This window comes from Pleurodeles waltl, chromosome 3_1, assembly GCF_031143425.1.
Source record: "Pleurodeles waltl isolate 20211129_DDA chromosome 3_1, aPleWal1.hap1.20221129, whole genome shotgun sequence".
Classification (NCBI taxonomy): domain Eukaryota; kingdom Metazoa; phylum Chordata; class Amphibia; order Caudata; family Salamandridae; genus Pleurodeles; species Pleurodeles waltl.
Genome location: NC_090440.1, coordinates 1573388101 through 1573410639, shown reverse-complemented (window position 1 = coordinate 1573410639; position 22539 = coordinate 1573388101). Strand labels below are relative to the sequence as shown.

The 22539-nt window shown below is 40.1% G+C and overlaps 1 protein-coding gene across 1 annotated transcript in view; it reads left to right on the top strand.

Annotated features, from left to right (window-relative positions):
• Positions 1 to 18760, top strand: part of KCNJ3 (potassium inwardly rectifying channel subfamily J member 3) — a 543712-nt gene extending 524952 nt beyond the window's left edge. Inside the window, exon 3 of the mRNA XM_069225164.1 lies at positions 14817 to 18760. Within this exon, the coding sequence (XP_069081265.1) occupies positions 14817 to 15403 (587 nt within the window). The 3' untranslated portion in view covers positions 15404 to 18760. The remainder of the gene's footprint in view (positions 1 to 14816) is intronic.
• The last annotated feature ends 3779 nt before the right edge of the window (positions 18761 to 22539 follow it).

Sequence of the window (22539 nt, the reverse complement as noted above, 5' to 3'; positions counted from 1 at the left end):
AAATGATGAGAATGTGAAATAACTATAACTAGTCTCCATGGAATTACATCTAAAGCAGTGGCGGGTGGTACTGTTGCCAAGTTAAGTTATTTTCACCCCAAGGTTGAGGGAACAAATGGAGAGCCTGATAGAGACCCACCTCAGCACCTGCCTTTTAAGAATTGCAAGTGCTGACACCAGCAGGACGCAGCCCACTTAAAGCCCTGGTGATAAGAAGCACTATATAAAATATGTTTGGATACCTGTTAGATTGTGCTGGCATAATTGTACTTACCAACAACTCAGGAGATTCACTGATAAATCTATAGCCAGGTGTTAGGAATTGCAACCCAGTGGTTTATTATTCAGAGAAGAATGTCTATGAGCTCATTGTCTTACTTCATGCTACCTCTTATGGTAAAGAGTGTACCTTAATGAGATAGTGAGAAGTGGGCTGATACGGTTTTCAAGAGACTAGATACTGCCAAAGAAGATTTTTGTAATGAAGTCAGAGGGTGCTCTGCACACTCATTCGAACTGAGAATTAAGAATACGTGGAAATGTTCACAAGCCCACACAACTGCTAAACTTTATTTTTCAGATTATGAATATGCATGTTCATTTTGTGACAAACTCATACTTGTATATGCCATAATATGCTCTTTGGGTGTCACTTGTGTTGGGAAAGGATTGCTGCTGACCTGACTGGCTTGTGTCAACAACAACCTCTGTATGTAGCTTTGGATCAAAGTAGGCCATTTCAGTGGTGTTCTCAATTGCTTGTTTGATTTTCTTAAAAATCCTAGTTCACATTTGTGTGACCAGTAAAATGTAAGATTTCTTTTTGTTAAGGAAACTTACTATGGCAAAGTCACGTACATATCTAGAACAGTAACTGGCCATGCCAAGAAATGAATCTAACATGGTAACATCTTGTGAGAGACTGGGGTCTGACAAGGTTTGTACTTTAGCTGGAGTTGGCCTCATATCCCCATCAGAAATTATGGGCAAAGAATTTGAGTTTTGTTTTGTGAAATTCATACTTCTCTGCATTCAAGGCTAGACCTGCATCAGTGAGTAGTCACCAAACCTGTGTAAGGGCTTAATCAAGTTCTTTTTCTTTGGCTCCCAATATACTAATGTCATCGCTGTAGTTGAAAGCATTCACGTCAGTCTGTATTATGCATCGAAACACATCTTGAAAAAGGTCTGCAGCTCACAAAACTTAACCTCTTACATCTGAATAAACCAATGTCAATGGAAAAGGTAGTAATGTACCTGCAATTGTCTTCAAGATCCAGTTGATAATACCATTTGTCCAGATCAAGGTGAAAGAAGACTTTGGCACCATTTAACTGTGTGGTTATGTCAGCAATGTGCAGACTGGGATTTTGTTCTTTTTTAATTGCCTTGTTAGCTTGACGCATATTAATACTGATGCGTACATATTCTTCATGTCCTGTGATTCCCACGGGGTTGGACAAGTAGTTCACCCAATGGTATCATGCTTTAGTAATATTTCAAGCTTGTTCTCACCAGCCTCTTGTAAATTAAATGCAATTTGTCTATGTCAATGAGCAACAGGATGGAAGTCTTCATCGATATGCAGTTTCACTTTCATGGTCTTAAGCTTTCCTAATCCATGAAGCAGTGAAGGGAATTAACTTACTATTTTGTGATTGAGATTCATGTTGTAGTCCACAGATATCAGTCCCATTTCAGTAGCAGTATTGAAACTGAGTAATCGGGCACTTGATGCATTACCTTGAAGTACATGAGTGTGTGCTTCTACCTTTGTCATTTTGTGTTTCTTGGCGGCTACGAATGAACCTTGACTCTTTAATGGCTTTGATGTAGTCCATGTATACACTTTAGTTTTGACAGTGCGAGACAAGGCAATGGAGATAGCTCATTGCATTTCTGCTCAGGCATAATCTTTATCGACGCACCACTGGCCATAATAAAAGGTATGGAGCAGACGTTAGTCTTTAGTGTAATTTTCAGAATGAATGACTTTTGTAATTGTTTTCAACTTATATATTTCTACTCATTCAGCCAGTTCCACACATGCATGTTTTTCTGAAGTAAACATCAACATCACACGTCCATCTTCCTCACTTTCACTGGACACTGAAGAGCTCTAGGACAAAGATATAGATGATGATTGACTTATTTTAATGTTGATTTTCCACAGCTGATGTTGCCACTTGCCCTGTGGGCATGAGTACAATGTTGCTTCTGGAATGTTCGGGCATCCATTTTGTGTTCTCGGCATGACACACTTACTTGCTCTTTCCCACAGCCCTTGCATATTTGTCCAATGGAGGGACATTTATCGTCATGTGAAATGAAAATCCACATCTGAAGCACAGTTTCTTTTTCTATGGATACATCACCTTATATTCTTTAGCCTTGTGTTTTTGTTTACTTTTCATGTTCATGACTTACTCACTGTGGGAACCTTCAGCCTCTATGTCAGAAGCTGGTTGATCTGCATGTTCCTCAACTCTGGCAGCCATGAGTACTCACTTCAGATTAACTGTTTCTCTCAGCATTTGTCTGAATAAATCTGACAAACAACCATCTACAACTCCAAGACATATGGCCTCTTCCTTATTGAAGTCATTGAACTTACAATGTCTGATGAGAGTATCAAGCTTCTCAACAAATATTTCGATTGTTTCACCAGATCTTTGCCTTTCCTGACTGAAAATATATATTTCATAATCAATATTCGGCGTTGGATTGAATTTGAGATTTATCACTTCTGTGATTTGACGATATGATACTTCATCAGCATTTGGTATTTCTTTATTACTTCTTTCTTTCGCTCTTTCACTGGCAAGATTCTTGAGGTATTTGACAGTCTTTTATTTTCTATTTCTTCTAGTGGATCGATAAAGTCATCAAAAGTTTTTATTCAGGCAGTCTATCTGTCACCAATATTTTGCTTATGGTGCTATTGAATGGAAATGGTGGTTTTAAGAGAAGACATCATTAAAACCCTTTGTTGAACGGTAAAAACAGGGTCCTCTCTAGCAACATCTACTGTCCCATGGACCTGCTTCATTCACACCATCTCTCAGGACCTGCAAAGTGCTGGCATCAGGGCCGTCGTAGATGATTTAAGACTTGTGTACAGTTTTTTCTCTGGCCATTAGAACCTTTGAACTTTTTGAAGATTTTTTGAATTGTACTGAACCCTACCCAGAAACTTGAGTAGTGCCCCTTGAAGGATTGATGCCTGTCTAAGCACAACCTCCATGCTTTCACTTGTGCTGCAGCACCTGGTGCTGAGGTTGGATAGCTCTCTTTAATCCAGTTCTGGTAAGCATGATGGTATTCTCTATATATCTGATTATCACCACCTCTAATGTTGCTCTGCATTTCTTTGCTTCCATTCACATCGTTCTCTTGAACATGTCTGTCACTGTTCATTGTGTTTTCCATATCTGATTGTTGCTGCCTTTAGTGTTTCTTTGCACCCAACTATCACTGCGTCTAGCACTTCTCTGTACCCACTGCTTTTAGAGTTGTCATTCCTTATATCTTATAGCTCTATGTTGTGTTGTGGTGCAGTACCTCTTTCATGGCCTCAAGAGCTGGTTCCTGGCCAATGATACACAGATTTCTCTGTAGGACCTTCATCATGTTTGAAAGCTTGTCACTGGCTGGAGTGGTGCTTTGAATCCACACATGCCAAAATTCAGTCTTCTCTTCAACTGATGAACTTATGGCAGGTACAAGCAGTTTGCTGGACCACGCAAACCCTCCGGGAGAGCATTATCAGTTCTTCGGGTTACCTATCCCCTATCTCTTCACCAGTTGTAGTGTCCTCCCCCATCCTGTTTACCTGAAAATGAAAATGCCACACACAGAGCTTGGTCTTACACTTTTTATTCCTCTGCATGCAAGCGTAAACTCAACATTCTAAACTTATAATCTATTCACCGCACCTCACCACTTTTATCACAGTTCGGTTATAGCCATTGCTAACTCACAAGACACTACTGGGGAGTGTTCCACTCCGATTGTGGAGATTTCCATCATCAGGGTAGAGGTCTTTGTCTCGGGTCAGAGACCTCTAAATGTAAGGGAATAAAAACACTATGTACTTGAGCCAAATCCAAACATGGCACACTGCTGTCTCTCTCCTCTTTCCCTTAAAATGCTTCAATAACTGGATGCCACACAACATCTATAGACCTTAAGATGCAGCTAACCACACTTAAGATGAACTTGAATTTCAGTGAGGAAGAGACAGATCTTGTCCTTATCAAAGTAGTTGATCGTTAGAATGATGTAAATGGTCTGCCTTCCTGAACCCTCAGAGGAGTGGAGAAGGTACCCAAATAGCAGACGTTGACAGGATATGTCAGTACATTTTGGTGAAGGCATGCACCATGGGAGACCACACGATAAAGTGTCAGGACGAGAAGAGGTGGGTGAAGATGAAGTTCTCCAGGGGACAAGTGGCAAATGCACTTCCTGGAATTTTACCTAGATCCTATCTCCTGGGTCCAGAGTGTGGGCCCCCCCTCCATGTATCTTGCAGACAGGCCCACTCAAGTTTCTTTATACCACTGTCCTTCACAGATAGGCAGACATGCACAGTCTCTAATGCCCCCATTTATAGAAGTAAATTGTTTTTCTCAGCACACTATACCTTTATGACATACAGTTTTAAATCTAGTGTTTTGTTAACAATAGTTTGAAGAGGAGTACTTCTATTGTGGCAGGGTGATAAATTGGTGCATTCGACTGGCAATGTGTCTCAGTACCTGCATTAACCATTGTGAGTTGCTTTTCTTTGAAATGGCACCTGTCCCTGCACTGACCCTCAAGAAAGGTCCAAAGGTCATGTATGTGAAATTAGCTCCTTCTCCTAGTCTACAGCCCTTTCAAATGTCTCATTAGGTGAGAAGAGATACCTTTCAAATACTGCTTCCCTGGATATTCTAAGAATACGTATCCTGTGCCTACACAATGACATGGCTCTTAGTGATTTGCTATTATGAATTTCACCTGTTGGCAGGTGTAGAGAAGTCCTGACTATCTACTTGGGGTGGGCAAAAAATGCAGCTTTGCCAGTAGATATCACAGAGCTTTTCCTGCTTTGCACTTCTCTTGGAGCGTGAAGTTCTGGCAAAATTCCACCAACTGCTGCATGGAGGAGTTTTTTTCTTGTGTGTGCTTGGCCAACCTTAAGTTGGCGAGAAAGAATTTACATTCTCTAGCATGATTTAAAGCACTTGAATGCTTCCTGGCAACATTTTTCAATGCAGACGGTCTCTGCAGAACACAACCAATTGTGCTGAGAAAGTTGCCCCTCGAGTAGAAAGTCTACTTGAGTGGCAGAAAGAAGCAGCGCCCTATGGCACACCATGTGATGCCATTTTCTCTAATTTTACAGTGTGAAAGAAGCTTCTGATGCTAAAAACCAGCGTGACTAGCAGGACTTGCTCGATTCTACCCACTTGCAGAGTTTTTATACAGCTTTGTGTAATTCCACAAAATGAAACTCTGCGACTTCCATCTAGGCCTACTACCCATTACCTAACATTCAAATATGCTGCATGTATTTGAAGCCTTGTTGTAGTATGTGTTATATAACTTGAAGCTAAAATTAATATTTTTATTTCATATACATAGAAAACAAACATTGTAAAAAATATTTTTCATTTATTTTCCTCTAAGTGGTATTAGTGTTATTTCTATATCCATTGATTTCTGTTCAAGTTTATTGCAACACCAGTCATTTTCTATGTGGTGCTTGTCTTACTAAGTCTTGGCTGAAGTAGATTCAGTCAAATTTGTCAGTATTACTATTGCAGCAAATGTAGGTATAATGTTTACAAATAGCAATTGATATTCCTTCTTAAACCCCTTCATAAATTTCCTTTAACTCCACACATTTAGAAGCAGATATTGATAATTTTCTCACCACCTTTCACCCCCACACTTAATACAAAAACATATACACCAGTGTGTGGTGATCTCCTCAAATAAGTGACAGGGCAGATCTAGGTCTCAAGCCAGTAAATTTCTGAGTGCTAAAAGAATGGATGAATGATGAACAGTGTTAAACATTTACCCCCTAGTCAGAGATCTGGGCCTAAATCCATTGCTTTTTTCCCACCATGCCACCCTACTTTGGACCCGTTTGAGGTATTACCCCTCATCAGCCAAGCTATCTTCAATCCAGTGGCACAGAAAGTCCAGGACCCACATCTGGGCATACCCTGTGTACTTAGGGTGACAAATGCAAAAAGAACAGATGATGGATAGAATGTTGAACAATGTCAAACATTCAGTCCCATCAGAGATCAGGGAAGCAGGCAATCACCAGTGCTTGTTCAGTTTAAGCAGTATGAAAAGCTATAAGGTAAAGAACTCAACACAATAACATTTTCAAACCAATGTAGAAAAATACAGAAAACTATCATTAGTAAAAGATCGTTAAAATAGGTTAAAGGGAAGTTATGAAATTTTACCTTTTTGGGTATTAATGTGGGTTGAATATATTTGCCATCTTGCCCTGATTCAATGTTTACCTTTAAACTTAGACACTTTTTTGAAGTTGTAACCCTTCAGAAGAGCAGGCTGGAAGCCCTAGATGGGCAAGGATCCACTAGACTTGACATCTGCCCTGAGGTCCAGCAGAACCAGTTTTTGTGGTTAACATGGGTAACAAAGCTATAAAAGTGAAGTAATATTTTTCCTGCTTCATAATTTATCAACCTTGTGCATAACGTGGTCCTTCCCTGACACATAATTGTAGTGGGTGTGACTCTGTTGTGAAAGAACCACCGTTCTTTGCAGTACTTGAATGTGTTTCAGGGCTATACTTTAGGATCAGAGCCTTTAACAACAAGTATAGATCTCTACTGAGGGACATAGGACTATGATAAAGATCTGAGCAATGACTATAACATACCAGGAATGTCTCTCTCTTTCTCCCTTTTCTCTCCCCATCTCTGTCTTTATTTCCCTTTGTGTAGCACTTTCTCGCAAACTGTGCTCCTTTTTCCATTACTTCAATGTCATATACGTTTAAAAAGTCGTACCAAGCTGTACAACCAGTGTATGAAATCTCATTGGTTCTAGTGGAAAATTGCAGATGTTTTACCATCCTAGACAGAAATGAAAACACTCTAAAGATGTATTGGAGATTTTCACAAAGATTCATCCAATAAGCAAATTTCAAATTGACTATTGGTTTCAAATATAACTACAGTGTTTCTAAAAACAAGTCCTTAATTACTAACAAACAAATTTAAACAGTCTTGTTAATGTATGTGGTGTTCCCAACCATTTCAGAAGATGTATCAACCTGATACACGTGAATTAATGGAAAAATGAAACCTGAGAAATCACAATGGAGGAAACCAAATCACAGAAAACCATTAGTAAGAAAAGTTAATTTTAAAGAAATACAAATAAATCAAAGCTAAGAAAAAATATTTTAAATGAAAGATAATTTCACGTAAACATTCAAAATCCCACCCTTGAATGAAGGTTAGTGCCAGTGAGGGTTTTTGGGGTTCAGGGAAGGGTGAAGGTTATGGGGGATGAGGGTTTTTAGGGGTTTTAGGGTTCAGGAATGGGGAGAGTTTAGGGGTGGTGAGGGCTTTTAGGGTTCACAGATGAATGAAGTTTAAGGGTGGTGGGTCTTTAAGATTCGGGGATGGGTGCCATGTAGGGGTGTTGGGATTTTTTAGGTTTTACAGATGTGTGCAGTTTAGGGCTGGTGAGTGTTTTTACAGTACAGTAAGTGTTGAAGTGGTGAAGGGTTTTTAGTGTTTGGGAATGGGTGGAGTTTAAGAAGGTGTGCAAATAGAAAGGGTTTTTAGGGTTCAGGGATGCAGAATTTCAGGGTGGTGAGACATTTTATGGGCCACGAATAGGTGTTTTTCATGGGTGGTCAATGGAGTTTAAGGGTAGTGCAGGATTTCAAGGGAACAGGGATGGGTGGGGTTTAGGCCTAGGAAAGCATTTTCAGGGTTCAGACATGGGTGGAGATTAGTGATAGTTGTTAGAAATGGGATCTTTGGTTGGCAGTCAGTTTGTTCTCTGTCTAAGAAGAGAGCTTCGCTCTAGTCTGGGTTACGGAGATACACAGCTCAGATAACCCCTGCTCACCCCCTTGGTAGCTTGGCACAAGCAGTCAGGCTTATCTCAGAGGCAATGTGTAAAGTATTTGTACCAACACACACAGTAAAACAGTGAAAACACCACAAAATGGACACAACACAGGTTTAAAAAAAATATATTTATCTAAATCAAACACGACCAAAACAACAAAAAATGTATATAGTTATGAATTTTTAAATGAAAAAGAGTCTTTCTTCATAGAAAACAATGGATGCATTGATGTTACACAAAGTACCTGGTTTGCGTCAAAAATAAAGTTGCACAGATTATGCGTCAATTCCTTACTTGCAAGTAAGGCCATGAGTTGTTTCTTCTCCAGTCAGGTAGGCAATACGTCATTTATCCCTCCTGCAAGAGAGCAATTTTTTGATTTCCAGATGGGCACCTCTGACCCGGAAGGTTCTCGTTGATTTTGATGCCTAGCGATGATGCATGTGAAATCCAGCTCCAAGGTGATGAAGGGCTGCACTGCATTGGGGTTGCGCTGATTTAAGCAGCTGCAAGCTGGTGTTGTGTTGTTTCTCCAACCACGATGCAGGTGATGCGTTGATTTCCCAGACGCAATGCAGTTGGTGCGTACATTTCTGAGCCATGATGCAGGTGGTGCATCATTTTTACAGCCATGTTGCAGGTAGTACGTCACATTTTTTCCTGCATGGATCTCTGCCTTTGTTACACTAGCTTCACTATTCAAGGGCCCAGGGACTAGAATGGGCAACACTTGGCAGGGTAGAAGTCTCTGCAAGAGAGTCCAGGTGCTGGCAGAGGAAATATTTGATGGCTCTGAGACTTCAAAACAGAGGCAAGCTCAGTCCAAGCCTTTGAGGCACTTCACAAGTAGGAATATACCACAAAGTCTAGTCTTTGTCTTCCTTCAGGTAGACGCAGCAACTGCAGGTCAACCCAGCAAAGTACAGTCACAGATAAAGGGGCAGTACTCCTCCTCCAGCTCTTTAGCTCTTCTCCTTGGCAGAGAATCCTCTTGAGTCCAGAAGTAATCTATAAATGCTGGGCTGTGGGTCCACTACTTATAGCCCTTTCTGCCTTTGAAGTAGGCAAAGTTCAAAGGAAAGTCTCTGTGGTTCACAAGATCATGGCTTGCCCAGGCCTTGACTCAGAAACACACCAGGGGGTTGGAAAGTGCATTGTGTGAGGGCAGGCACAGCCCTTTCATGTGTGTCAGCTCCTCCCTCCCCACTCTAGCACACGAGACTCATCAGGATAAGCAGTCTACACCCCAGCTCCCTTTGTGTCATTTTCTACAGGGAATTCACAACAGCCCAACTGTCAGTCTCACCATGCCGTGGAATATACAAGCAGGCAAAGGCACAGAATGGTTATGCAAGAAAATGCCCACCTTCCAAAAGTGGCATTTTCAAACTGACAATCTAAAAAACAACTTCACCAAAAGATGTATTTTTAAATTGTGAGTTCAGAGACCCCAAACTCCAAATCTCTATCTGCTCCTAATGGGAAAATGCACTTAAAAGATATTTAAGGGCAGACCCATGTTAACCTATGAGAGATAGGCCTTGCAACAGTGAAAACTGAATTTGGCAGTATTTCACATTTAAAACACATCAGTACATGTCCTTCCTTTAACATACATTGCACCCTGCCCTGGAGGCTCCCTAGGGCCTATCGTAAGGGTGCCTTACATGTACAAAAAGGGAAGGCTTGGGCCTGGCAAGTGGGTACACTTGCCAGGTTGAATTGGCAGTTTAAAACAGCACACACACACTGCAGTGGCAGGTCTGAGCCATGTTTACAGGGCTACTCATGTGGGTGGCACACCCAGTGCTGCAAACCCACTAGTAGCACTTGATTTACAGGGTCTGGTACATCTAGTGCACTTTACTAGGGACTTACTAGTAAATCAAATATGCCAATCATGGAAAAGCCAATTACACATACAGGGGGTCATTCCAACTTCGGCAGGCGGCAGAGGCCGCCCGCCAAAGTTCCCCCGCCAGAAGACCGCACTGCGGTCAAATGACCGCGGCGGTCATTCTGACTTTCCCACTGGGCGGGCGGGCGACCGCCAAAAGGCCGCCCGCCCGCCCAGCGGGAAAGACCCAGCAACGATGAAGCCGGCTCCGAATGGAGCCGGCGGAGTTGCTGGGGTGCGACGGGTGCAGTGGCACCCGTCGCGATTTTCAGTGTCTGCTAAGCAGACACTGAAAATCATTAGGGGGCCCTGTTAGGGGGCCCCTGCACTGCCCATGCCAGTGGCATGGGCAGTGCAGGGGCCCCACGACACCCGTTCCCGCCATCCTGTTCCTGGCGGTAAGAACCGCCAGGAACAGGATGACGGGAAGGGGGTCGGAATCCATGGAGGATTCCTATGGCCAGGGGAAAACCGGCGGGAAACCGCTGGTTTCCCTTTTCTGACCGCGGCTTTACCGCCGCGGTCAGAATTGGCCAGGAAGCACCGCCAGCCTGTTGGCAGTGCTTCTGCGGTTGTTGGGCCGCCAGGGGTCAGAATGACCCCCACAGTTTGCACTTTAGCCCTGGTCAGCAGTGTTAAAGTGCCCAGCGTACCAAAACCAGCAAAAACAAAGTCCAGCATACAGTCAAAATAGGAAGCAGAGGCAAAAACGAGAGGGGAAACCACGCCAAGAATGCCAGGTCTAACAGCAGTGACAGGGTTTTAGGTTGAGAGATGGGTAGAGTTTAGGAGCAGAATGCACTTTAATGGTTTAGGAATGGGTGGAGCTTGGGGGTTAGAGATGGGTGTAGTTTTTCTTTGGAAGGCATTTTTAAGGGCAGAGAGGGATGATGTTTAACAAATAAATCAAAGTTAAGAAAAAATATTTTAAATGAAAGATAATTTCACGTAAACATTCAAAATCCCACCCTTGAATGATGGTTAGTGCCAGTGAGGGTTTTTGGGGTTCAGGGAAGGGTGAAGGTTATGGGGGATGAGGGTTTTTAGGGGTTTTAGGGTTCAGGAATGGGGAGAGTTTAGGGGTGGTGAGGGCTTTTAGGGTTCACAGATGAATGAAGTTTAAGGGTGGTGGGTCTTTAAGATTCGGGGATGGGTGCCATGTAGGGGTGTTGGGATTTTTTAGGTTTTACGGATGTGTGCAGTTTAGGGCTGGTGAGTGTTTTTACAGTACAGTAAGTGTTGAAGGGTTTTTAGTGTTTGGGAATGGGTGGAGTTTAAGAAGGTGTGCAAATAGAAAGGGTTTTTAGGATTCAGGGATGCAGAATTTCAGGGTGGTGAGATATTTTATGGTCCACGAATGGGTGTTTTTCATGGGTGGTCAATGGACTTTAAGGGTAGTGCAGGATTTCAAGGGAACAGGGATGGGTGGGGTTTAGGCCTAGGAAAGCATTTTCAGGGTTCAGACATGGGTGGAGATTAGTGATAGTTGTTAGAAATGGGATCTTTGGTTGGCTGTCAGTTTGTTCTCTGTCTAAGCAGGGAGCTTCGCTCTAGTCTGGGTTACGGAGATACACAGCTCAGATAACCCCTGCTCACCCCCTTGGTAGCTTGGCACAAGCAGTCAGGCTTATCTCAGAGGCAATGTGTAAAGTATTTGGAACCAACACACACAGTAATACAGTGAAAACACCACAAAATGGACACAACACAGGTTTAAAAAAAATATATTTATCTAAATCAAACACGACCAAAACAACAAAAAATGTATATAGTTATGAATTTTTAAATGAAAAAGAGTCTTTCTTCATAGAAAACAATGGATGCATTGATGTTACACAAAGTACCTGGTTTGCGTAAAAAATAAAGTTGCACAGATGATGCGTCAATTCCTTACTTGCAAGTAAGGCCATGAGTTGTTTCTTCTCCAGTCAGGTAGGCAATACGTCATTTATCCCTCCTGCAAGAGAGCAATTTTTTGATTTCCAGATGGGCACCTCTGACCCGGAAGGTTCGCGTTGATTTTGATGCCTAGCGATGATGCATGTGAGATCCAGCGCCAAGGTGATGAAGGGCTGCACTGCATTGGGGTTGCGCTGATTTAAGCAGCTGCAAGCTGGTGTTGTGTTGTTTCTCCAACCACGATGCAGGTGATGCGTTGATTTCCCAGACGCAATGCAGTTGGTGCGTAAATTTCTGAGCCATGATGCAGGTGGTGCATCATTTTTACAGCCATGTTGCAGGTAGTACGTCACATTTTTTCCTGCATGGATCTCTGCCTTTGTTACACTAGCTTCACTATTCAAGGGCCCAGGGACTAGAATGGGCAACACTTGGCAGGGTAGAAGTCTCTGCAAGAGAGTCCAGGTGCTGGCAGAGGAAATATTTGATGGCTCTGAGACTTCAAAACAGAGGCAAGCTCAGTCCAAGCCTTTGAGACACTTAACAAGTAGGAATATACCACAAAGTCTAGTCTTTGTCTTCCTTCAGGTAGACGCAGCAACTGCAGGTCAACCCAGCAAAGTACAGTCACAGATAAAGGGGCAGTACTCCTCCTCCAGCTCTTCAGCTCTTCTCCTTGGCAGAGAATCCTCTTGAGTCCAGAAGTAATCTATAAATGCTGGGCTGTGGGTCTACTACTTATACCCCTTTCTGCCTTTGAAGTAGGCAAAGTTCAAAGGAAAGTCTGTGTGGTTCACAAGATCATGGCTTGCCCAGGCCTTGACTCAGAAACACACCAGGGCGTTGGAAAGTGCATTGTGTGAGGGCAGGCACAGCCCTTTCATGTGTGTCAGCTCCTCCCTCCCCACTCTAGCACACAAGACTCATCAGGATAAGCAGTCTACACCCCAGCTCCCTTTGTGTCATTTTCTACAGGGAATTCACAACAGCCCAACTGTCACCATGCCGTGGAATATACAAGCAGGCAAAGGCACAGAATGGTTATGCAAGAAAATGCCCACCTTCCAAAAGTGGCATTTTCAAACTGACAATCTAAAAAACAACTTCACCAAAAGATGTATTTTTAAATTGTGAGTTCAGAGACCCCAAACTCCAAATCTCTATCTGCTCCTAATGGGAAAATGCACTTAAAAGATTTTTAAGGGCAGACCCATGTTAACCTATGAGAGATAGGCCTTGCAACAGTGAAAACTGAATTTGGCAGTATTTCACAATTAAAACACATCAGTACATGTCCTTCCTTTAACATACATTTCACCCTGCCCTGGAGGCTCCCTAGGGCCTATCGTAAGGGTGCCTTACATGTACAAAAAGGGAAGGCTTGGGACTGGCAAGTGGGTACACTTGCCAGGTTGAATTGGCAGTTTAAAACAGCACACACACACTGCAGTGGCAGGTCTGAGCCATGTTTACAGGGCTACTCATGTGGGCGGCACACCCAGTGCTGCAAACCCACTAGTAGCACTTGATTTACAGGCCCTGGTACCTCTAGTGCACTTTACTAGGGACTTACTAGTAAATCAAATATGCCAATCATGGAAAAGCCAATTACACATACAGTTTGCACTTTAGCCCTGGTCAGCAGTGTTAAAGTGCCCAGCGTACCAAAACCAGCAAAAACAAAGTCCAGCATACAGTCAAAACATAGGAAGCAGAGGCAAAAAAGAGAGGGGAAACCACGCCAAGAATGCCAGGTCTAACAGCAGTGACAGGGTTTTAGGTTAAGAAATGGGTAGAGTTTAGGAGCAGAATGCACTTTAATGGTTTAGGACGGGGTGGAACTTGGGGGTTAGAGATGGGTGTAGTTTTTCTTTGGAAGGCATTTTTAAGGGCAGAGAGGGATGATGTTTAGTGGTGGTAAGAGTTCGGCAAATGTAAAGCAGCCAAAGAAAATTCTTGAAAGTGCAACTGAAATGAATCCAAAATAATGTCCTCTGACATAACGTGAAATAAATAACGTTGACAAAAAGTTTTGTGAGAGTAAAAACTGCAACCATTTAATTTGCACCTAATGAAATAAGTATGAAAAAGACAAACAACTTTCTATAAATTGGTTTCTACGAAATGGTAAATGCCATCCATCCTGCAAATTTCCATTAGCCCATTTAGATGAAATTGTTTCTCATTAATGTTATTCCATTATATTATTTTTTTCTTTGAAAGTTCTATGAAAGCATATACAACTGTGTCCACAATCTCTAAGAGTTATTTGGGCTTCTCACTCTTAGATTTATCTTTTAAAATGCAGCTGAACCATTCATTTTATTGCACATGTGTTTCACACAGAAGGTGTTCTAGTTCGATATGGGATTCACAGGCAGTTCTGAAGATATACATGCAAAATATTTCAATATGTCATGAAGCAGTAGTTGGAGAATGTATTCTTTGATTCATCAGTATATCCTGTTCAGGCATACAGAATACCTATGTACAACATGTTTTGTCTAGCCCTGACTAGAATATTTTTTAACTAGAATGTACACTTAAAAAGTGATTTAAAATAAGAATACAAGTGCTTCATTTTTTACATGATTGCACTGAAGAAGAGTGGTTGTTTTTAATTGCTAATATGCTTCTCATGTTCCTCTTAAAGTGAGCATTTCCTAATAGACAGATATTGTAAAGATTATTTTGGTAGTAAGAAATTGGGGATCTCATATAAATAGTGACTGGTTTATTCACTAATCACGCTCTTTGTGATTTCGCAAAACAAACAAGGAAAGCATTACCTGCTTTTTAGTTTCTCAAATCTATGAAATGTGATTTTTTTAGATTTTAATAGTGAAATGAATCCATTATCCTGTATTTCACTAAGATGCCTTCTCTTTTGTTTAAGGGATGACCTGCCAAGCTAGAACGTCCTACACTGAAGACGAAGTCCTGTGGGGTCATCGATTCTTTCCTGTGATATCCTTGGAGGAAGGATTCTTCAAAGTGGACTACTCTCAATTCCATGCAACCTTTGAAGTTCCTACAACACCATACAGTGTAAAGGAGCAGGAGGAAATGCTTCTAATGTCCTCTCCATTAATTGCACCAGCCGTTAACAACAGTAAAGAAAGAAACAATTCAGTGGACTGTCTCAACAGTTTAGATGATATTAGCACAAAAATGCCTCCAAAAATGCAAAAAATTACTGGAAGGGAAGACTTCCCAAAAAAACTTCTACGGATGAGCTCCACAACTTCTGAAAAAGCATACAGTATGGGTGATTTGCCCATGAAGCTGCAAAGGATAAGTTCAGTTCCTGGCAACTCAGAGGAAAAACTAGTTATGAAAACAGCAAAGATGCATTCTGATCCAATGAGCCAATCAGTAGCTGACCTACCACCAAAACTCCAGAGAATGGCAGGGGGAGGTCCTAGAATGGATGGTAATCTCCCTGCAAAATTAAGGAAAATGAACTCAGACAGATTTACATAACGATGATAAACATATAGGTTCTTATTTGATATTGAAATTACTAGTAACCTAATAGCAAATGAAAAAAACATGGTTACCACATATTTGCATTGAAGGTTATTGGCACAAAGTTTTCTATCTCTACATGAATAATGAACAGACATTGTTTCATGAAAATACTGATGACTTGAGAAAAGGCTCTGAAAAAAGATCTCGAATATTTTTATGGTTTGATTATAGGTACATTAATATAAATTGGCATGTAGAAAAAAATCAAGCATGCAATATTAGTGTGCAGATTTTGCATATAGTTTTTTGGCATGATTCTTAAGATATTTATAATGTATATTATTAACCAACATAAAGGGTGTCACTCTTAACCCACCTTTCCTAAGTGATTACTATGTACACAGAATGATGGGTAATTATACAAGTCTTATATTAACCTACATTATATTTTTCTGATGTAGAAAGATTGTGATGTTTTGTTTAAATAAGTAGTTTTGGTGCATGTTTTATTTCAAAACAAAAGTTATCAATAGGAAATAAACAAATTATATCACCAATTGTTAAAGACGTTCCATGGTGTTTTTAAAAAACAGGAAAGGCCGGCTCCTCTGTTCCCCCGTATACTCCCCAATGTTAACCTGCTGGTGTATCTGTCTATGTAGTGACATTTCTGTCTTTCTTTTCATAAGTATGAAGGCACTCGTTTCTATGCAAACAATTTTTACTACAAGGCTAAAATGTTCTTTTGTAAGACTTAACCGAAATGTGTGTTTATAATGTTCTTTAAAGATTCTTTGATGTGTGCAATGGGAATTATGTTAGAAGCAAGTTGTGTACCCTGCAGAGATGACAATCCAAATGGATGACGCCTACATACATGCAAAAGGCTATCTATCATGTAGAAAGGAACCACATTACACCTCGCTAAAAATGTACCCGATGTTTACCCCCTTAAACCAATCCTACTTGTTCTGCAAAGACAATGGATTTCCACAGTATTTGTCTGGCTGTGACCTATTAAATAAACCTTTTCTATCAATGAGGCATAAAACACATTACACCGCACCTTCCCCATCCATCAAAACCCCAATTTGTCAGTAAGTTATTTAACTATTCAACTTTATGTTCACCATTCCTTCAAATATTGAATCAACAACTGAACAATTCCCTTTGTTATATATTGTTCTCTTTCATCACATCTTAAACAATGATAACATGTTCCTTAGACAACATACAAATTAACGAAAGGCTTCTCTTACATTCAACAACTGAAAAATGCATCAGGTTACATTCCAGTGCATTGTTTATTAGCTCACCACTGCCCTTACAGTTAATATCTACCCACATGTACATTGGTTTTTGTCATTCCAACAAAATACATGATCCAGCTTAAGCTGAGGGCCCATGTCCCCATTGAACGGGCACACAAGCAACCCCGGAACATTAACCCGCATAGCGTCACTTCTGAACTACCTGCTCTAAATTATAGTGCAACATTGTTACAATATCTTAGCATAAATGCACTGCCTTGTTTAAAATAATACTTCCCACTTGAATCGTGTAATGAAGACACTTCTCCATGCATTGAATCCAAATACGTTTTATGAATTTAGATGGCAGTTTTCTTACTGTTAACTGTTGTACTATCCATAAATGAAATAGCAACTAGTCAAGTGCAACTTCCAAGACTAACACACCTACCATATACTCTCATTATTAGAGGCTAATGCATATGGAGTATGGCAAACAAATGATGCCTGTGCAACAGATAATTGCATTTCTAAATGTAATATTGTTTAGCTGATGTGCCATTTCAGTTGCTAATGTAATTGTTTGTCTGTTCTCATTTTATATGTTTACTTTCGTTAGTATCACAAAGTATGTGGTTTTGTCAAGTCCCCTATTGTCTGGTTCATGTATTACCAAACTATGGAACTAAAATGAGATATATGCAAATTACATAAATTCAACTGACTCCATGTTAATACAATTACAAATTACAAATTACAAATTTAAAGGTGCAGATGCACGTAAACAAATATAAAACGTTCAGATGCATATGATTATGTTTAGTATTGCAGATGCAAATAAACAAATATCTGTATAAACTCACATAGGTGAATACACACACATGCAGATTGTTACTCGTAATCATTTCAGCATCAGTGATAGTACTTCTGTAGATATTGCACAAGGCCACTTTTTATTAAAAGAGTTTTCTAAAAATCCCTTAGAACTCTGCCATCATTTGACTAATTACCATTATGCTATCCCTGGCCATTTTGTATCCCCACAGGTTTGATGATCGCATGTTTGGTTTTGATTAATTGACAGGAGTAAGTTATATTTACTGCTGAAAACCTATGGAGACTTTTGAAAAGGTGAGAGCATAAAAAGGATAGAACGATTCTTCTCTGTATTGAGAGAGTGAGAGAGAGATACTCTCTCTCTTTTTCTCTTTCTCTGACCATTTAGCTTACTGATGCCTTTTGTCAGGCGATAGACATACATATAGTGGGACCCAAACCCAAATGGAATCATGAGTGTACTTTTGTTGTATGTATTCCAATAGAACGTATCCGTGTTCCAGCAATACTCTTGTTTAGATAACTCAAATGCTTACAAGGATATGATTTCTCCATTCTGGTAATGCCTTTCAGCATTTGGATTTGGAAAATGGAATTGAAACCTATCTAGAATAAAGTTAAAGTAACCACTTGTATATAGTTTATTTTTTATAGCCCATGTTTGTAGCACATTTTTGTCCAGGATTGTCGAGACATAGCACTGCGTTACAATCACACCTCATTGCAATTGAGAGGGATGTATAAAGTATATAAAAATAAAGAAGGAAATTATGCAGAGGTATTCTAAGTAAAACACATCTACCACAACGTCACTCTTTTCAGCAAAGTCTGTAAGCAATTTAGGAGAACACAACCTTCTAGCAGCGGATGGGCACCTAGTATGGCACTCACTGTTGAGATCTGTTTACCACAAGTAGATTATTAATTGAATGGTGGTGGAGCCAAACATGTTGATAAAACAAATACAATTAGCTACTAATAAATTCAATAATAAAACACCTCGTATATGCAATATTAATTGTATTCTAGTATTTAAAAGTATCAATTGTCCAAGTATCATCCATTTTAATGAATTTCAATGGAAAATTCAAGAAAAGGGCCATTTCAATCTCAAGAAAATTGATGGGCCACTGGTCTGTTAAAATGTCTTCCTAATTCTAACGGTACTTTTAATTACAGTCACTACCCAAATAGATTAACCAGAGTGAAAAGAGAATCAGAACCCATGGCACCCGTGTCAGAATGATTCAGAGAAAAAGTATCTCATTACGCACTTCTTATATAAACCAAAAAAGGAAAAGTACTGTATGCCTAATATCCACATGATGTCACAATCAAACCATTACCATAAATGTATATTGAACCTAATTTACGGACTACGGGGGCCCATTATTAGTTTGGCGGACATCAACCTCCCCGCCCGAGCTATTATGGATTTCCTGCTAGGTCGGTGGGCAGAAACCTAAGTTTCTGCCTGCTGGCCTAGCAGGAAGAAGGCTACAGCATTGTCTCTGGCTCGTAATCGAGCCGATGACAATGCTGTAGCCTGAAGGGTGCACTAGCACCCTCACAATATTCAGAGCACTGCAACAGTGCTGGCCAGTGGGGCTCTGCACTGCCCATGCCAAGTGCATGGGCAGTACAAGGCCCGCTGGGGCCTCCTGCATCCGTTCTGGCACTGGTGGAGAAGCACTTCCCCGGTAGATTTGGACTGCCACCATCCTTCAGACTGCCAGGATCCAAGCTGGCGGTTCCCTGGCAGGTTGTAATGTGGCCATCGGACCACCGCATTGGCGTCGACCCAGACTCAACCGGCAGTGAGGCGATCTATAGACTTCCACAGTCCTAATCAGGCCCAAATACATTATGGTGTGACTCACATTTGCTTCCAGGCCAAGAGGATTATTACAATGAGAATCAGTTTTCATGAAACTCTTCACTCATATATTACTTTCACCATTGGAAGATGTAGATGAACATGAAACACATGTTACTTTGAATGCAGTTGATAGCTAAATTGACTAATAATAATTCTTGGCACAATCAATCATGAGGTTGGGGCTGCATGGGTCAAGTGTGCCTCACATACATTACACTTTCTGCACTTTTATTTGGATTCTGCAATACTCTGCAGTACCCGGAGTTAATGTGTCACTTAAATACATGCTGAATCTGCAGGGTACAACCACACTAAAATCTATACTCAGCCAGTTGTTTTCCCCTGAACTGCAATAGTTATGTTTTGATGCTAAATGAACCACATATATAAGGATATTATAGGCATTTTGCACATTGATTGTGAAATGTAGAGAAAGCTAACAATAGTAAACTGGAGAGTGTTTATTGCTTTAATTCAGAAGTAAATTGGTAGTGTATTTTTTGGGAGTTGCTTGTAATGTTGCTGTCTGTCGGAGAAGTATTTGTTACTTCAATTCTAACTGATGAAATTGTTATCTAACTTTATACATTTGGCGTACTCATCTGTGAAAGGCTGACTTTATCTAACATGATATAAGGAAGGTATATGTTCAAGAACGTATAAGGATCTAGTAATAGTGTATATACGAGGCTATATAGAGTAATTTAACATGAATGTCAATTTTATTGTGCAGAAATTCATCAGTAAATCAGTAGGTTGAGAGAATACACACTACATATGATGTTCTTGGATCACCTTGGTTGTACTCTCTAGATATAGCACCACTCAATTTTGTAGCAATGGCATTGACACGTATGCCTTCCTCTTGTTCAAGTTATATTCTTTAACAGTAATTGTATTTTTTTAACAGTTGGTATTATAATTTTGCGCTGCAAATCTACGATTTCAGCTTGAGCTGAGCCTGAGTTTAAAGGTTAACTTAAAAAGAGAGACCAAAGCTAACCAGAGAAACTGGATGTATTTGAGTGCCCATTGCTAGAATTAATAGCTATTGTTTAAATAAATTAGTTGTAAAAACATTGGCACTTTAGGATGGAAATTATTTGTTGTAGTAAATAATGTTTCCAAGCACCAATCACAGAAAAAGCATAGATAAACTGGTATTTTCAATCAAATCATCCACTAGAAAGTAGAGCATGTTTCACATTTGCATTTTTTGATGTTCAGTTGTACATATTTGGGCTGATCTTTCCAGCTCCTAAATCCAATACAAATATAGTGCTGACAGCTGCATGTGGGCTCAATTTAAAAGGAAACTAGTCACTGAATTCCACTTTTGTTGCTTCAGCTTCTATGATAACAATGAGACAATTGAGAAAATAACATGCCATGACCATGATTTGTTGCTTATATAGTCTACAGACAGGAAAGGTAGAGAAAAATGCTCTAACATTGTTAACGTTTGGATTTCATCTCAAATATAGCACTTGACTGCAATCTAAAGGCCTGGTCAACATTAAGCTAATTTGATAAAACAAAAATTTCTTTGTTAGTGAGATTGTCATCTTGAGAAGCAATGTGCTATTTTCAATACACTCCAAAGAATTACAACTGGACTATGAGCCCACAAGCCGTTTCAGTGGATTGGAATGTAAAAATTAGTTAACCCGCCGAGCTACTTTAACAAATGTCAGTACCAGGGAACTCAGAGTGGAAGCATTGTGCTGTTGTACAGAGTACACCACAAACTAAATAGCATTTTGATACTTTTTTATTAATAAATAATAGGTAAATGAATATTATCTTTTTCTGTGAACTGAATGTCTAATTAATGAAGGCATTTATTAGTACATGACGTAGTACTACTGGAGTACTGTGTCACATACTCATAAATGCCTTTGTCAATCAGTTCCAAATGCCCAACTCCTTATCACTAAAATGGGAACAACGACACATCCCTTTCTATCTGTACTACCTGTAGATTACCCATTGATCTCACCTGCTTTAACATCAATGCACATTGGAGGTGTAACACATAGATTGTTTTAAAAAAAATGCAAACATTTAAAAACATTCTAATTAGTATGTACAACCTCTTAAAAGTTGATATTGGTTTCTGACTATGATAGTATTTAAATAATAGCACCAAATGGCACTTAGTTCACATGTTGAAAGGTTTAGCTTTGTTGTGATTTCGATGTTTTATGTATAGTGGTAATTGTCTCAGGGCTAGACTTGCTGACCATTAATAATCTTTTATATTGGAAGAGAACAATCCTCTTTACATTTTGGCTTACACAGATTAGTATTTAACCATTTTATATTACATTTAATTGTTCATTGATCTCTTGTGAAAGAGTTCACAGGCCTCATGAATTAGTTCATCATAAAAGTTTGATATATTTATCCCAAATTATCTAAAAGTGAAAACTTGTAGTTTGTCATGTAATGAGATTTTCATGGAAATTATCTTCATCTTATCTAAATTAATATTTTCCGCTTGTTTAAATGTATTTTTGAAATTTTGAACACCCATAGTTATAGACTTCGGTAAATGAAACATAGTCTGCAAAAAGAGGCATTTGTATTTCATAATAACATATTTTGTTGTAGTTGGCTGCTGGTGATTATGTAATGGGGCATACCATTGGCTGTAGAGTACAACCCTTTAAGTATGGATAGGTTGAACTTGCTCTCTGTTGATGAAATTCAGCACATTGCAGAGGTGTTTGTCCATCACAAGACAGCATTTGCATGGGGCCAGAGACAGTGGAGGCAGGGCTTGTGCCAACCAAAATCATACTAGCCTCCTCCCTTTGTAATGCTGGATGGTGTAACTTGGAGATACTTTTGGGTCTGACTAAAACTACTCAACATTTGTGGAAGACTCCCAGAGAGCCATGCCCATACTCAGATGTTGCCATGCTGTTTCTGTTATGCACTTTGTTCACCACTAGCTTCTCATTACTCAATGCACTGATCCCACTGATAGCACCCTGGCAGTTTTACCATTTGGGAGTCAGATTTGTCAGAATTTATTATTAGGGTTAAAACCAGAAAAATGAATACCCACTGGTTGGAATGCACTCAATCTGCACAAACACATTGGGCCTGATTACGAACTTGGTGGATGAGATACTTCATCACTAAGGTGACGAATAGCCCACCCACCATTTTAAAAG